Source organism: Pimephales promelas, chromosome 3 (assembly GCF_988280905.1).
Source record: "Pimephales promelas chromosome 3, fPimPro1.hap1.1, whole genome shotgun sequence".
NCBI classification, from domain to species: domain Eukaryota; kingdom Metazoa; phylum Chordata; class Actinopteri; order Cypriniformes; family Leuciscidae; genus Pimephales; species Pimephales promelas.
The window spans coordinates 28,791,122-28,808,430 of NC_142771.1; the positions used below are offsets into that span (position 1 = coordinate 28,791,122).

Below are 17,309 nucleotides of genomic sequence, written 5' to 3' on the forward strand. Positions count from 1 at the left end.
ATACCATATACCATAAATTAAAATAATATAACAAATACCAGTTTGCAATATCAAGCAGCATAACAGACTGTTCTTGTAAGAAATAAAATCAGCCTTGTGTGTAACAAATGGCCATGCCTGCACTTATGTTAAAAATAAGATGGATAGATTTCGTCAGATAGTCATCTAATTTGAGGTACATAATCCTCATACTATGTTGTTTAAAAGTAGCACATGGGCTATTTTTATGGTGACTACACAAATCAGGAAATAAGGCAGTATCTTAGAAATGCTTTTTGCTATTAATATGAGACTCCCTACGTATTATTATTACCACAATTGCAAGAGTACAGCTTTGGTACAGGAGCACTTGGGTGACAGTGCCAGCAACTGTTGAAGATGCAACATTTCTTGGGGAGATGTTAATGAGATTATTAAGTTAATAATTGCTCAGTATTTTTGTGGAAACCCTGATTCAAACTTTACAGGATTCTTTGATGAATATAAAGAATAAATGTCTTCACTATCACTTTTTTAATGCATTCTTGTCAAATAAAAGCAAATAGTAATAATTCCTTCTTTTTTTATAAACATTCTTACTGACCCAAAATGAATGGTATACTGTATATCGAGACAACAAACACAAAGAGCAAGAGAGTAAAAGTGAGAGAACCTGTCAGTGATGTCTGATTCTCTACTCTGTTCTGTGATCTGGAGGTCTTCTGACTGGGATGGACATTCGTCAGGCTTCGACGCAGATCTCCGTGTTCTGCCGTGTTCTTCCTTCCTTCCCCTCTGCCTCCAGGGAACACTGGAGGGACAGGCTGGAGATCGACCCACAGCTGATATATGTCTCTCCTCTTTCACATCCCTCTCGCTCCTCTCTCCCCCATTCTTCTCAAGGCCATGTCCATTCAGATCCCTATCCCGATCTCTGGTTCCACTCCTCCACACCACTCCCTCTGAAGTGCTCTTTTTCAAAATGCCTTTAATCTGCACTGAATTCTGGGAGTTGCTGCCTGCTATAGGCTTTAGATGGGGTGATGAGGTGAGTTCGGAGGAGGAACCCCTCTCCTGTGAAGAGCTCGGCCTAGAGAGACACACTTCACTGGGCTTCAGGTTGATGGACTCAGCTTGCTGTCGGTCAGAGAGGTGAGGCGTCAGATGAAGACGAGGAAGCTGAACAGGCTCTTTTTGAAGCTAAAGTGGAAGAAAGGCTTATAAACATCTCTGGAAACGACAGAGAATGTAATCTAGAAGTTAAAGTCACAAAAAAGGGCTTGTGTTGTGTTTTGGATGTTGGTTTTATCATCAGGTTGCTTAAGCACGACATCTGTGTTCGATGAAAGTTTTGGCGTGCAGCATTACTGCAAAAATCTTCTTCCCAATATTCAATATTTCTACTTTATTTTCTATTAGAAAATATCTGAGCATCCTTCACACAACAATAATTTAACAGAGCAAAATGATTAAGGTAATCAGATCACTTTTTTAGAAAATATATTGTGAGTGAAATCATCTATTGTTTATTGCTTAAATAAACTTTTTAAACAAACTGACAATAAGGTAAACAAGCAACTTATAATGATAATAAAATATACACACTGAATAATAATCAAAAATATTTAAAACCAAACCAACTACCGGAAGTTCCAATTATTTGAAAATGAATGAAACTCATGAAGAGTGAATATTCAATAAAAATAAAATATTTTTTTGTGTCTTTTTATTTTATTTATATATATATATATATATATATATATATATATATATATATATATATATATATATATATGAAGAGTTCAGATGCAAAAGCCTCTAAATGCCATTTGAAATTTTCTTCTTTAATGATGATTTTTATCAAACTTGTATATTTAAGTTCAGTAATTTTACTTAAATAAAAATTAATAGGTAATTATCATTGCCATTTAAGTGAAATTACTGAACTTAAATATACAAGTTTGATAAAAATCATCATTAAAGAAGAAAATTTCAAATGGCATTTAGAGGCTTTTGCATCTGAACTCTTCATATATATATATGAAGAGTTCAGATGCAAAAGCCTCTAAATGCCATTTGAAATTTTCTTCTAAAATGACCATTTTTATCAAGCTTGTATATTTAAGTTCAGTAATTTCACTTAAATGACAATTAATAGGTAATCTTCATTGCCATTTAAGTGAAATTACTGAACTTAAATATACAAGCTTGATAAAAATGATCATTTTAGAAGAAAATTTCAAATGGCACTTAGAGGCTTTTGCATCTGAACTCTTCATATATATATATATATATATATATATATATATATATATATATATATATATATATATATATATTGCTTTTTTTTCTGTGATGGCTATGCCATTTTTAGTTTTTAGAAAATATGATTAATTTTTAGAAAATGTATCTTGAATTAAATTATTTCACCTAATCATAAAACTTACTAGTAAACATTCATACATTTAACCTTCCAAAAAAAATTTAAATGGAAATTCATTGGAATTTTTTATCATGGTCACCAGATCTAAAGCTGACACACACTGATTAAAACAAAATGATGACTGGACAAGTGGCAAATAGAGACAATGCCAAGTAACCACAGACAAGCAGAGCTATATATGTTCATGCATGCCAAAATATACTTACCAAATTGACCTCATCCACAGTAATGGGCTGTGTGCGGTAGCGTGCACCCTTCTGTCTGCGTCTCTCGGAGGCCTCTAGTGGGCTGCCGTCTCTCACGGGACTCCCCACAGCACCCAATATGGGCTGAGACAGTTTGTTGAAGAGAGCCAGTTTCTCACTCATAGACAGTTTAGTGCCAGCATCATCCTCCACCTCTGCCTCAGGCTCACACGCCTCACCCGACTGAGGACTGAAGGAGGAACCATTGACAGTGAATTAGGTCATTTATTTGTTTTTAACCTCAGAATTACTTCTTAAATTGGCAGTGGCAATGCTGCTGTAAGTATAGATAGAGATTTAAAAACATATTAATGCAAGAAATGAGTATGTTGTTTAATGAACTCCTGCCCACCTGGCTGCCATCACTGTTTCCTCAAAGGTGATTGGCTGAGTGAGTGCTCGGGGATCGTTGTTACGGCGAACTCTGCGCTCATGGAAACTATTACTGGAGCGAGGTTTGAGGAATAAAGACGCCTCAGGTGAAGCTGTCTTCTCCAATTCCTGATAGCAAAACAACAATGTATTAAGAATATTTAAATGGTGGAATTAAATGAGAGAGAGAGTGACAGATGTAAATAATTCACCAAGAGATGATGCTTTTTTGATAAGATTTTTTTTTTAAAGAAATCAATGATTTTTTAAGGACGAAAGACAATTAAATTGATTAACAGTGACAATAAGACATTTAAAATGTTACAAAATATTTTTATTTTAAAAAAGAAATTCTGTTCTTTATCCTGAAAAATGTATCATGTTTTCCACAAAAATATTAAGCAGCACAATTTTGTTCAACATTGATAATAATAAGAAATGTTTATTGGGCAGCAAACCATCATACTAGAATGATTTCTGAAGGATCATGTGACTGAAGACTGGAGTAATGATGCTGAAAATTCAGCTTTACCATCACATGAATAAAATACATTTATTTAGAAAAGTTATTTCAAATTTAGAAAAAAAAAATTAAAATTTAAAAAATTGTGTAATACTGTGTATTATTATTTTTATTGTACTTTTTTTATTATTTTTTATTTGTATTTATTTTTATTGTACTATTTTTAAGGTACTTTTGATCAAAAATGTGCAGCCTTGGTGAACATAAGAGAAAAAAAAATTGAAAAAAAAAAATCTTTAAAAAACCTTCAAAAAAATTGAATGGTATTGTAATTTGACAAATTTAAATGTGACGATTGAAAAAAACATAATTTTAACAGCATTTAAAAATATAATCACTTTAAATTCCTTTTTATTTACACAAAATAATTCATGCTTCACCAAATCTGTTAGATTTTCTTTCTTCCATAGATCACAACAGGAGATGTTTAAGAGAATATTCACGCTGCTCTTTTCCATACAATGAAAATGAATGGTGTCTAGGGGCCAACAAACTCAAAAACTGACCAAAAAGTAAACTCATAAACTCATTTATGTTAGAAGTCATTGCATGCAATATTATTTTTTGCATATTATATTTGCATAGTTACCAAGTACTTTGATAATACTGTATGCTGTGTGAAGATGTGTCACCCCGTATTAAGTCACAATTCACTTTCAGTGTACATAAAAACAATTACTCATGTGTTCCATGTAAGAATGAATATCATTTGTCACATCAACATGTGAGTGAGTTTGATGGCATTACTGTCATTGTTATGAGAACAATCCCTGTATTTTCTATATCACCAAGAAAATGTAATATCTCTCTCTCTGGTGAAATGGGTCAGTGGCAGGATGAATTAAACAGATCCTGCACTGATAGTCTCGGTAAGGAAGTCACAGTAACAAATGAAACCCAGTGGGTCATACGGTAACCAAACACTACAGGTGTCCTATTACCACATACAACCCAAACACAAAGCATAAGAACAGAGAGGAGAAAACATACCGGAGCAGAAAGAGAAAGAGAGAGATTACTCCAAAATGATTAGAAAATTCATTTTCCAGCATCACATTGCTCTTTAAAATGTATAAATATACTTTATCCAAGAGACATTTTAGAAAATTAAAAACATTTTTGTATGTGAGAATAAGTTTTATGTGTGTAATGAGAAATGCCTGGTTATAAAAGTGCTAATACCAATACATTAAAAAGTGAATTTTATGGTAATGGTAAGTAATTATAATTAGCTTTTATCAAGAACAGTGAATTGGGAAGTCCCCAAAAGGGTAAATATACACAAGGTGCGTGTGTGTCTGTGTTTTCCATCCATGGCAATGACCTTTTTCTATTCAGGCAGCAGCAGTTGCTAAAGAGATACGGTGGGCTCTTGTTTCACCTACTTTAAACAGGGACATCTTGGCAGCTACACTCATCTTGGCTCTGTCATCTGTCTTTACATCCACTGCAAGAAAAACAGCAAGCACAACATTACAAGGGGATAAGTATCTCCAAGTCACACACATGCATTTTAGAGCAACAGAAATGCCACGCTAATCGATACTGAGACATCATAACAGACTGCATTACTTGTGAGACAATCTGAACGGATCCACATGCATACACACACATGCATATCTAATTGAGTACATAGCATATTGTTTTATATAGTACACAGTTACATAACTGTAGTTCGCAGGCTTTTTTTACATGTTTGCAATTAAGGACATCCCTAAAAAAGGCTGTCAGATTTAGCTTAGTTCTGGGGACTAATTCATTTGTCCACAAACTATATACACATGTGATTCAACTTAGATCATAGTGGTGTAATTTTCTATGTGAGATCACTAAATAACTGACAAACATATCATATGTTCTCTCACATGCTCATAAACTCATTGCTCTGTGTTTGGCCAAATGCACAAACAGTTTGGCAGATGTATTCTTCACCTGTGCGTATACTTCTCTTGACTGGCAGATTTATAGCTGATCTCAAACACACACACACACACGTTGTGTTTTCATGTTTTATGGGGACTTTCCATTGACATGATTTTTATACTGGACAAACTGTGTATTCTATCCCCTAACCCTAAACATAATACACACATCATTCTTCCTTTTCCCATGTTATTATTATACTAAATGTGTTACTAAAAGTGTCACTAAATTACTGTCCTAAAAAGCATGGCTTATATTTATAAGACTATAAGCTTTTTTTATACAGCCTTGTAAGATGTATCCACTCACCAGTAATAAAACAGAGGTCATTATAACTGTTTATGACAGTATCCACTTACTCAGAATATATGCATGTGTAAAAGTCTATGAGAGTGTGTTTACTATGTGTATTGCATTGCAATGGTACTATGAAGCGGTAGAGCAAACTTTGAAAAGACTGCTCAGACTAGTTAGACAACCATTTACAAAAAAAAAAAAAACCTCCTCAATATACGCCTACACAAACACTACCATTCAAAGGTCAGTAAGAATGTTTTTTGTTTTGTTTTTTGAAAGAGAAAAGCATGGATGCATTAAATTGATCGTAAGTGACATTAAAGCGACTTTTACATTGTTACAAAATTTTTATATTTCAAATAAATGTGGTTATTATAAACTCTTGAGCAGCAAATCAGCATATTATTATTATTTCTGGAATATCATATGACACTGCTGAATGATGCAGAACATCTTTCTGACCCTGATTCTGACCCCGACTCTTGAACGGTATGGTGTATGAATGCTGAATTTCATAAAAACCTGAAATACTTCATAAAAATGCTTCAATACTATAACATAATCTCTGTTTTCATCAATTTAGCTTGTCACAATAATGTCTACTACAATAAGGAGTTTCTCACTTGTAGGTTTTTACTTTGGCACCACTTTTTTAACTTAAATTAAAAAGCAGCATATGACTTAATGTTGACTTTTAGTTGATTAACATTTTTTACAGTGTAAAATTGTAGGTCAAGCACTTACTTTGCGAGGTGTCCTGATTTTCATCGTCCATTGTTCTGTGAAATGAAGAACTTTATGAGAAGTCTCAAAGAAAAAGGAAGGACCACAAAAACCAAACTCACTTTCAACTGCTAACTCGGATACGCATATATGTTATACAGAAAAAAAGTAAGATGACTTCACACCAGACCTGCTTTAACAAGCCTCTCCGGCACTACGGGCATTGTGACACACACTCACTCAGACACATCTGTGCAGGTTATATGCATGACATAATCCAAACTATTAAAACTATGAGCTCTTACACACACCCTGTTGGATGATCCTATCAAGCACATGGGATACATGCTGAACTCATTTCCTAACTCAAAGGAAAGGACTGTGCTGAGTATGATATCTGGCATCTGTTAATATATTCCAGCTATTTATGATAGTGAAAGGATTTTACTCTTAAATGACTAAATATCAACAAACACACACAGTACGCACACATGCAGTGTGTCATTTTCCTGATTAAATAACGTTTAAACCTATTTTTTTCAATATTTAATTGTAAAATATAGTAAATTAAACAAAAAGCTGAAATGTTACTCAGCTCTTGATGTCAAAAAACATAATAGTGTGAAATATTATTACAATTTAATATCTGTTTTCGATTTTAATATGCCTAGTGTCTATTTACACCAAGTTCAAGTAGGCAGCATTGTTGACAGAGGCTTTTTACACTGACTCAGCCCACTGTTATCTGATTGAGCTAGACAAACAAAAGATATATACTGCATGAGGAGTAAGACGTGTGCCGTTAGCTTTTGACGCGATCGACCCAATCCAATCCGCTTTTTACCGCACTCATTCTTTTCCCTTTTCTCATTGCAAATCAACTTGGAGTAGCGTTTATTATAAATATTATTAAATATTATTAAATCATCATTCATCAAATCATCATATTAGAATGATTTATGAAGGATCATATGATACTGAAGACTGGAATAATGTCAAGTCAAGTCAAGTCAAATATATTTATATAGCGCTTTTCACAATACAGAATGTATCAAAGCTGCTTCACTGTATAAATCAAGACAACATAACAGTGTTTGTTTATTCATGAAAAAAAAAACAATCCAGTTTGGTAGAGCTGATCAATGGTAAGATGGGTCATTATATTTGAATATCTACAGTATGTCTGCTTTATCATCACAGGAATATTTACACTAGGTGAAAATACAAGAATCTTCTTTGCACTGAGTATAAAGAGCATTACAGTTAGCGCAAACAAAATACTTTTATTTTAAACGAGTGTAAATATTTCTGTGATGATAAAGCAGACATTATTCCAGTCTTCAGTGTCACATGATCCTTCATAAATCATTCAAATGATAATTTGATTTGATCCTCAAAAACAAATTCGTATTATTAATGTGAAAAACAGTTGCTTAATATTAAAAAAAAACCCTGCTTAATATTTTTGTAGAAACTGTGACCAATTTGTTTCAAGTTCAAAAGATCAGCATTTCTTTGAAATTATATATATATATACTGTATATATATTAAATGGGCCGTCAAACGATTAATTGTGATTAATCACATCCAAAATAAAAGTTTGTGTTTACATAATATATGTGGGTGCACTGTGTATAATTATTTTGTATATACATGTAAATACACACACATACATGTATATTTAAGAAAAAAATATTATTTATATATAAAATATTGACATTTATATTTAATATAAATTATATATAAATCTATATTCAGTACAACATGAAAATATTTCTTAAATATATACAAGCATGTGTGTGTATTTATATATATAAAATAATTATACACAGTGTACCCACATATATTATGTAAACACAAACTTTTATGTTGGATGTGATTAATCGCAATTAATCATTTGACAGCCCTAGCCCTAATATATATATATATATATAATAGAGCATGTAGATGTATGGCATGTTTGAATGTTTTTTTTTTTTGTCATGAAAAAAAGGTTAATGACAATCATAACACCCAGCTAAGTTAGTTTGTCTAGGTAGTAAGCAACTGCTGTGAGCACACACACACACTGCATGCCTGTGTGGAGATCAGAGACAGTCTCCATACCCACAACTCTCCTTTATCTCACAAGCTGTGATGGGTTGAGTACGGAAACGTTCACTGTTTTTGCGACTCCCTGCAGGATCCCCTGGCATGTATCGACGGCTACGCCGACGACATCCCTCGGCACCTGGTTGAACCGCTAGGTCAAGAGTCAAGGCCACCACACCACCATCAGTGGTGCTAATATTTGAGTACACAAACCAGATGGCGGAGAGGAAGAATGTGTGTTTGCAAGGGAAACAGAAACAGAGAAAGAAGGAATGAGTCAAAGGAAAAGATTAGTAAAGGACACTTCTTCTACTTCTCACAGCACACTGAAGATGGTAGGATGTTAGACAGCATCAATCACACTGTCATCAAGGTGCCAAAACTACAGGTAAACATTAGCATTATGTTAGCACCACAAAATGTGCACATAATACAATTTATTACATTAAAAGCTACCCTAAAACTGATATGAAATGTAAGGGCACAGATACAGCCAACAAAGAAAAGCTAAAACACTGTTAAACACTTTAGAAACTTACTTTAAAAACTACTTTAACATTTTATTCGTTTAATATGGTGTGACTCCTAGATGTGTGAATACATTTCATGATGTGTATCTGTCTAATTTAAGTGTATTTTTGCAGCCCAAGGTACACCATGTAAAAAAAATATTCAGAATTTAAATAACGAGTCAGCACATCCTTTTAAAACGTATATTTATAATTTAGAAGGGGAGGGATGTTTTTCACAGGAAAGTTGCTCTGGCTACTTTAACGTGTGTATGGTGCAGGAGTAGCATAGTTTAGTTATCTTTCACAACGACTGGGAAAGACTGACACGAAACAGCTAAATTATTCCTCTGAACAGAGGAGAGTCTGCTGGCAAAAAAAAAGAAAAAAAAAACACAACGGAGCTCGTAATAAAACAAGAATCAACATTGGCTTGGCTTTTTGGATATGGCGAGAACTGAGGGATCAGTTTTTTTTTTTTTTTTGGAGCAGTAGGATAACCATATTCATCCACACAGCCGAAGCACAACCAAAATACCCTGTTTTGTTTTTTTTAACCGCGAAAGTTACATAGTGTACCTTTCCTAAAATATTATTATTATGCAGAATAGTGGTGTTAGAGATAACTGCAAATGCCTTTGCCTATGGCAATACAAACAGAATGAAGCAGGAAATGAACACACACACTGAGACACACTCCCTACACTCTATTAGACGGAGCAGGGCTCGAGGTTTGCTGCAGAAGAGCGCTCTTCAGCTGGCCTACTGATACATGAGTGTGTAACTGGCGTGTTTCAGGGGTTGAGGGCCCATGGGAGTCTGGAGGGTTTTCCCCATCCACTGAACCAGAGAAGCCCAACAAACATTCCCTGGAGAGGGTGATTGAGAGAGACAGAGGACTTCAACTGGAGGAAATAAAGTGTGTAAAGGCAGGGACAGCTAAGAGACATGCACAGGGAGGGATGGCGTAGATATAGAGAATGATGAAAATGCAGCTTGCAAAACATTATTACATTTAGGTCTAAATTTTAGATTTATTTATTTGACTTGCATATGATTGTTGCATCCATTTGGATTACAGAGCTTTGACAAAGAAACTAAATAACTGAATGTGATGCATACAGTATAAAAGTATAAACTAAATGTGTACACAATGACCAGATGTATATATTTATCAATAAATCAAGTTTGTTTTAAACTCATTCATTTAGACTAATTTAATGTGGCTTGTTCCACAGCTTGCCTTGTTTTAATTATAGTTTTTAGCTGAATAAATTCACAATGAATAGATCCGTTCTGATTCGGAGCAGTTTGACTAAATGCATTTTGAAAATATGATTATTTAGATAAAATAAAAAGTGTAAATCTTACCTGTTTCTTTTATGCATGACTGACAAATATGCTTCACATTAACTTTATTAGATTGTTTATTTTAAAACAGTGTATTCTAAATAAAAGGAAATTGTATTGTATCTTAAATGTAGGCCTATTTAATTTAGCAGAAATTTTATTTTGTGAGGATTAGATTATATCCAAAACTGGAAGTCCTGTGTGATCAAGTGACTATTTGCAGAGGATGAAACTCCGTCACAATACGTAATGCCTGATTTATGTCCACAATAAACCCAGGAATGTATATTTAAAAAAGTAACTAAGATGAATTTTCAAGAGGAATGACACAAATCTTTCAAGCTCACCTGTTTTGGTGTGTGTTCTCTCGACTGGTGTTCACCTTACATCCATTGGAGATCATTGCAGGAACAGGCCGTTCCTCTAATGGTGTTTGTCCATTCCTACCCATCCCCCCATTCATTCCTCCTGAAACAGACTTTTCCACATAGTTAGCGTCACGGACACCGCGTCCTTCCCTGTCTCTTCTCGACCACTTAGATGGAAGCTCCTCTTCCTGGCTGCCATAACGTTCAGCCAGCTCTCGCCGTCTCTCAGCTTTGTAGCGAGCTATGCGTTCAGCTCTGGACTCCTGGGCTGCATTTTCCATTTTGTCCATTTCATCAACTCCAGTTTTGTCACTTTGGATGTTTGAAGTAGGCAGAATAATTCCTGGTGTATAATCAAGATGATAATAACACCTCAATTTGGAAAACAAGGGTGGAGACCCAACCGAAGAGATGTTCGATTGATCAGAAGAACAAATTACAGCAGGTTCCTCGAATAATGTGTGTGTGTGTCATCCTGATCACTTCCCTGAGGACATGGCACTGTAATACAAAGCAAATAAAAGAGTTCTTAGATCATCCGCTCGACACGGATAAATGGAAGGACAAAAAAATACTTTCATTCAACAATTAACACCTATAAATTTAGACCCTGTTTAATTCTTTTTGTTTATATCCAAAGCTCAAACCTACCTGCAAACCTGCAAAATTATTATGTACCTTTCCTATTTATCAGTGTAAGTGTACTCCATGACCTGCTTAAGTGAGCTTCTGAATTTGGGAAACTCCTCTTGCACTGACACTCTACACCTCAGATGTGCAGCTCATCTCAGCAGTCTTTTTAGGGCAAGCCATTTATCAGACAAGCTGATCCATCAACACCAACACAGGTGTATTTGAGTTAGTCTCAGCTGGTTTATTAGTACTGGCATAATACAACACATTTTAAGTAAACAACACAAGTCAGAGACAGTAACCCAAATAACAATAAACTCACAAAAAATGATTAGCTTAAATTTTCCAGATTGTTTTGCTGTAATGAGTATCGTTTATCAGATATTTTCATCAATCGAAAGTTTGCTGTTGGTAAGATTTTTAATGCATTTAAAATAAGTTTCCTGTGCCTATTAAAGGGTTAGTTCACCCAAAAATGAAAATTCTGTCAGTATTTACTCACCCTCATGTTGTTCCAACCCCGTAAGACCTTCGTTCATCTTCGGAACACAAATTAAGATATTTAAGATATTAAGGTCGCTCCTGCATACAGTCCATAGGCTTCTTGAGGGACTGGCTCTTGCTGTCCCCGAAAAGTCGTTAAAGACATCGTTAAAATAGTCCAAGTGACTACAGGGGCTCAATCTTAAGTTTATCAAACGACGAGAACACTTTTGTGCACAAAAAAACAACAAAAATAACGACTTTATTTCAACTATTCACTTCCTTCTCCATGAGCCTGTAAGTCAGTTAACGTAGTGTGATTGCGTAGAGCTACGTCACACGTAGGCCCACTATTGGCCGACGCTGGTCATGTGTGTGTGATGCGTGTGACGTACAATAACAGAAGCTTACGCTATTAAACTAGTAACCTGACTCGCGCAGAGGGAGAAATAAACGAATACTTGAAATAAAGTCGTTATTTTTGTTGTTTTTTTGCGCACAAAAGTGTTCTCGTCGTTTGATAAACTTAAGATTGAGCCCCTGTAGTCACTTGGACTATTTTAACAATGTCTTTAATGACTTTTCGAGGACAGCAAAAGCCAGTCCCTCAAGAAGCCTATGGACTGTATGCAGGAGCGATCTTAATATCTTAAATATCTTAATTTGTGTTCCGAAGATGAACGAAGGTCTTACGGGGTTGGAACAACATGAGGGTGAGTAAATACTGACAGAATTTTCATTTTTGGGTGAACTAACCCTTTAAGGCTGCAAAAATATTTCTGTTTTAATATATTTTATAATGTAATTTATTCCTCATTACTCCATTATTCCAGTCTTCAGTACCACATGATCCTTTAGAAATCATTCTGGTATGACGAGTTGGGCTCAAGAAACATTTCGTACTATTATCAGTGTTGAAAACAGTGCTGCAGAAATTATTTAGAAATGAATAATTGTACTACAAGTTATCTTTTGGGATTTTTGCAAGAGTTTGATTTGGCAAGAATAACACCAAGCAATCTGTCAAATATCTTGATGGTCAGAGGAACCTATTTTAAAGGAACACTCCACCGTTTTTTGAACAGGGATTATATTTATACTTACCATCAAGATATATTTGACAGATTGCTTGGTGTTATTCTTGCCAAATCAAACTCTTGCAAAAAAACTCTTGCAAACTCTACATTAAAACAGTTTGGCAAAAGCATTTTTTCAAAGTGCATGCATTGTCTTAGTTTGGCAGCGCCGACGCTAGCTTAGCTTAGCATAATGAATGGGATCCTATGTTGCCAAGTAGCATGTCGTGAGTAAAAGTGATTAAAAAAAACAAACAAAAACAAAAAACAAAACCCATTACTTCTTGTGGCCTGTGTATTCACAACGAGTACAAATGGCATTTCAAATTAAGACTAGGCGATTAAACAGGCATAGATATTGACATGGGACTACAGTATATCACAGGTAAAGCACAACCACTTACGTGGAAGTGCTTTTGCCAAACTATTTTAATGTAGGGATTGGGAACACTGCAAATAAGCCTTATTTCAAAAAACGGTGGAGTATTCCTTTAAGGAAAACTATAATTCAGTTTAGAAATTAGTATTATTGTTCATTTTACGCATCTATGGGAAGCCACAGAAACAGTAAAGACAGTCATATCCGAACAATAGCATGAAGAACCTGCAGAACAAGTGAAGCTAATGCAACTGATTCAGACACAGACTAAGCCAACATCGAGTTAGTCACACTCAGCTGTAATACGTCAAATTACCCAAACAAGACCAGTCAGAACATGCCTTTCAAAATGATCATGTGGTAACTTAGTCACCAAGCTGCCATAACAACACAAACACACCTTTACTCATACATAAATGATGATATCATCATCGTATCACCCATATACAACGTGGACCCAGCATGTGGCCAATGGGCTTCCCATGGGAGCCCTCCAAGCTGCATCAAAGAGGAGTGTGTGTGTGTGTGTGTGTGTGTGTGTAGGGGCTCCTCTCCTCCTAAATAAGCAAACTGTAAGCATCAGCATTCTGCCAGATCCGCTCACAGCTGAAACACAATAGCCCCGATATAACAACAGAGCAAAGATCCACAGCAGTACCACAGCAGAAAGAGGGGTACAGCTTCACTCTGTAGGCCTTATATGGGTTTTCAGGAGCCCAAAGCAGAGTTTGACCTCTCAAATCTACAGCAATCATATCATGAGGAGTGGAACTTACAAAATGGACCTACCAAGTTTATCCAAGAACTCTAAGTAATGCCATCTATCAATACTAGAAATTACAGACTGATACATTTAACTACATTTCTGCAAATCCTCCTCAGACAGTTTTACTACTAAATAGTTGGCCAATATAGAAATGAAGATAAATGATATAAAAGTCAGTTCAATATATTAATTTAAACCTCTTAATAGACTTGTAATGCAAAAGTGAAGAGGATCTTTAGCAGAAATGTCCTGTCTGTAGGGAGCATGAGAGTCATGTCCCATCTGAGAGAGACTTTCCTGAGAGATTTAACAAGCTTAGCCATGTCATGATCCCATGATGATAAGAGTCTCAAACAGTATGTGACAAAATGAAAATGTGTGCTGATTTTAAACATCTCAATAAAACACCCATTCAATATTTTTTTTAAAAACATAGCCTAATAAAAAATATTTGAATATGCATGTAGCAACATGAGGTAAATAAAGTGGTTATAAAGTGCAATGGCTGCAGGTTGTCAATTTGGCACCACTTTGTCTTTGACTTTACTTCGAAATATTTCGAAAGCTACACAGTACCCAGCAGTAATCAACCAAAAAGTGCTTACGCTAGAGACAGTATATGACAGAGACGGAGAGATGGAGCGAGTCAGTCACGTGAAAGGGAGTTTGAGTATACGGGATGGAACGGCACTGTAGTAGCTGGTTGACGTTTGGGATCAGTTAGACTCATCAGTCCTTAATCCAGTAACTCTATCTGACATGGACATGTGCTGAGCACAGACATATGCAAACAACCACACACACATAGACGGCAACATTCACAATTCACTAGTCATGACTGGGGTATTCTCAGCACACGCTACTAATCTTGCTTAATAGCCGTTGGATTAATTGTACTACAGTTATCTTGTGGCAGGTGTGTTTACAACAATCCAGCTGCATTTAAATTAAGTCTCATAAGCTTGTGCCCAGAAAAACAAGTAATACAAGATGCATTTGACATACACCAATTATAGCGTTTAATAACTGCCAAAGGCAATTTACACAAAAAAACAGGAAATGCATTTAGTATGGCACAGATCTGATGTGCTTTTTAAATTATTGTTTTATTCCTGTTTTTTGTTAATTAATCAGTCAACAGAAATAATTATTTATGAATATCTATTATAATACTACTATTAATAATAATGGTTGCAATTTTGTTTAATATATTGTTATTATTAATTGTAACAATTTTGTTTTGAGCTGACAAACTGTTAAAGTCAGCATGAAACAAACAAGAAGAAATGTACTCTAGGGTGGGACTTGATTATGTCCACCAGGCAGGGAATCGATTGTATCGGATATTTGTGATTTGCTCTTGTTGTGATGTCATGTGAGTGACAGATTGTCCTGCCCTCACACCAGTTAACACGGCAACCGAGAAGAGAAGAGATACACTACACTACACTAAATAAATAAATAACTTCACAGGGGCAAGAGTGTGCAACTGCCATGACTGCAAGGGTTCAAGAGAAGAGTGTGTAACTGCCATGACTACAAGAGTTCAAGAGAAGAGTGTGTAACTGCCATGACTACAAGAGTGTGTAACTGCCATGACTGCAAGTGTTCAAGAGTGTGTAACTGCCATGACTACAAGAGTTCAAGAGAAGAGTGTGTAACTGCCATGACTACAAGAGTGTGTAACTGCCATGACTGCAAGTGTTCAAGAGTGTGTAACTGCCATGCAAAGCATGATGCAGCAGGTTACACCACATATTCAGAAAATAATGTTAAGTTTGAAGAAGTGCCCAAGCTTCTGTTACGAATCTGAAAACGTCTAGCAATGATGGCTTTCTGATTGGTTATTCGATTAAAAGGGCAGAGACAGTATAAATGTGTTAATAAACAACAATTCAATAAACGAGAACAAAGCATTGTTTGTTTTTCCATTTTCATTTACAGAAGTTCCATTAGAACAGCCATTACATTCTAAAGTCATAAAGACATTACAGTAATTACGGAGGATAACAGTCAATTTTAAAATGGATGCTTTTTTAAAACGAGACAGCTTCAATGACATATGTGCTCGATGCGACCTCCGGAGGGCGCAGCCTTCGAAATGAGTCGCAGCATCAGCGTTTGAGAACAAATCGGTAGAGTAAATGATTCAATGACTCACTCATTCATGAAAAATAGAAAATTAAACATTTACTTATTACTGTTATTTTTACTACTAACCTAAAAATACAAAACATACCAAGAACTTACCAAGCATGCAAAACCAGGCTTGAGCATTTTAGGGTTGCATCTTGTGACACATCTTGTTTTTGGAACTTGGTAGTTGAGTTCATATTTCAGTCGAACTGCACCAGAGTTTGTTTGGTGTTTGTTTTGTTAGTGCACACCAAGGTTCGGATGGCAGCATTAACTCAAATGAACCACACTAAAAGAGCGATCACACCAAAGTTCGTTTTAATTGAACCAAACCTGCCAAGTGTGAACACACCCTTAAAATCTCCACCACTAATGTACAGACTGACAGTTTGTCTGGAGAGACTAACACCCACAAGCAGATTCAAACACACAAATACATAGTTAGAGTCTCAAGATTTGCATGACTCTTCTGCAAGACATGTCCAATTACATGTCATTTAGCTCCGGCTACATCACAAGGATTTAGAGTAGAGAAAGTTCATGGACTTACAGTTATAACCAGTATGGGATTTCAGGACTTTTAGCCCCCTTACTGTGCTATGATGAGGTAATGCAATGTCAAAGTTATATTTAACACAGGCATGGTAATAGTCTTAAGACAAAGAGGTAAACAGTACAACACCAAGATGTTTAAGACACTAATCAGGAACAGTCCGCATTAACAAAAAAATGGCAGTGGATGATAAATACAATTTAGCTTTTGACCTTGGTTGTACTCACATAACCCACGGGTCACAGAAGCTAGACAAGTCATAACCCTCTCTCTCTCTCTCACACACACACACACACACACACACACACACACACACACACACACACACACATTCACTCATCATAATCTCAAGGCAGGGCACAAGGAAAAAATTCCAAGACGTCCATTTTCTTTTCCCATTATAATCATTATCCTTCACTGATAATTATCATGCAAGCAACTTCAATAATAACCTTACACT

At 35.4% G+C, this 17,309-nt stretch overlaps 1 protein-coding gene across 4 annotated transcripts in view; it reads right to left on the bottom strand.

Moving 5' to 3' along the window:
* svilc (supervillin c) overlaps positions 1 to 17,309 on the bottom strand; it is a 34,479-nt gene that overhangs the window by 16,335 nt on the left and 835 nt on the right. For 2 of the 4 annotated variants that reach the window (XM_089128704.1, XM_039687394.2), the window contains exons 2-7: positions 10,803 to 11,324; positions 6,527 to 6,561; positions 4,948 to 5,009; positions 3,020 to 3,168; positions 2,629 to 2,857; positions 653 to 1,179 (exon numbers count right to left, since the gene is read on the bottom strand). In XM_089128704.1, coding sequence (XP_088984830.1) covers positions 653 to 1,179; positions 2,629 to 2,857; positions 3,020 to 3,168; positions 4,948 to 5,009; positions 6,527 to 6,561; positions 10,803 to 11,113 — 1,313 coding nt within the window. In that variant the 5' untranslated portion in view covers positions 11,114 to 11,324. Of the gene's footprint in view, positions 1 to 652; positions 1,180 to 2,628; positions 2,858 to 3,019; positions 3,169 to 4,947; positions 5,010 to 6,526; positions 6,562 to 6,695; positions 6,754 to 10,802; positions 11,325 to 17,309 lie in introns of those variants that run through there. The other 2 variants (XM_089128703.1, XM_039687396.2) reach the window with 2 other exon arrangements.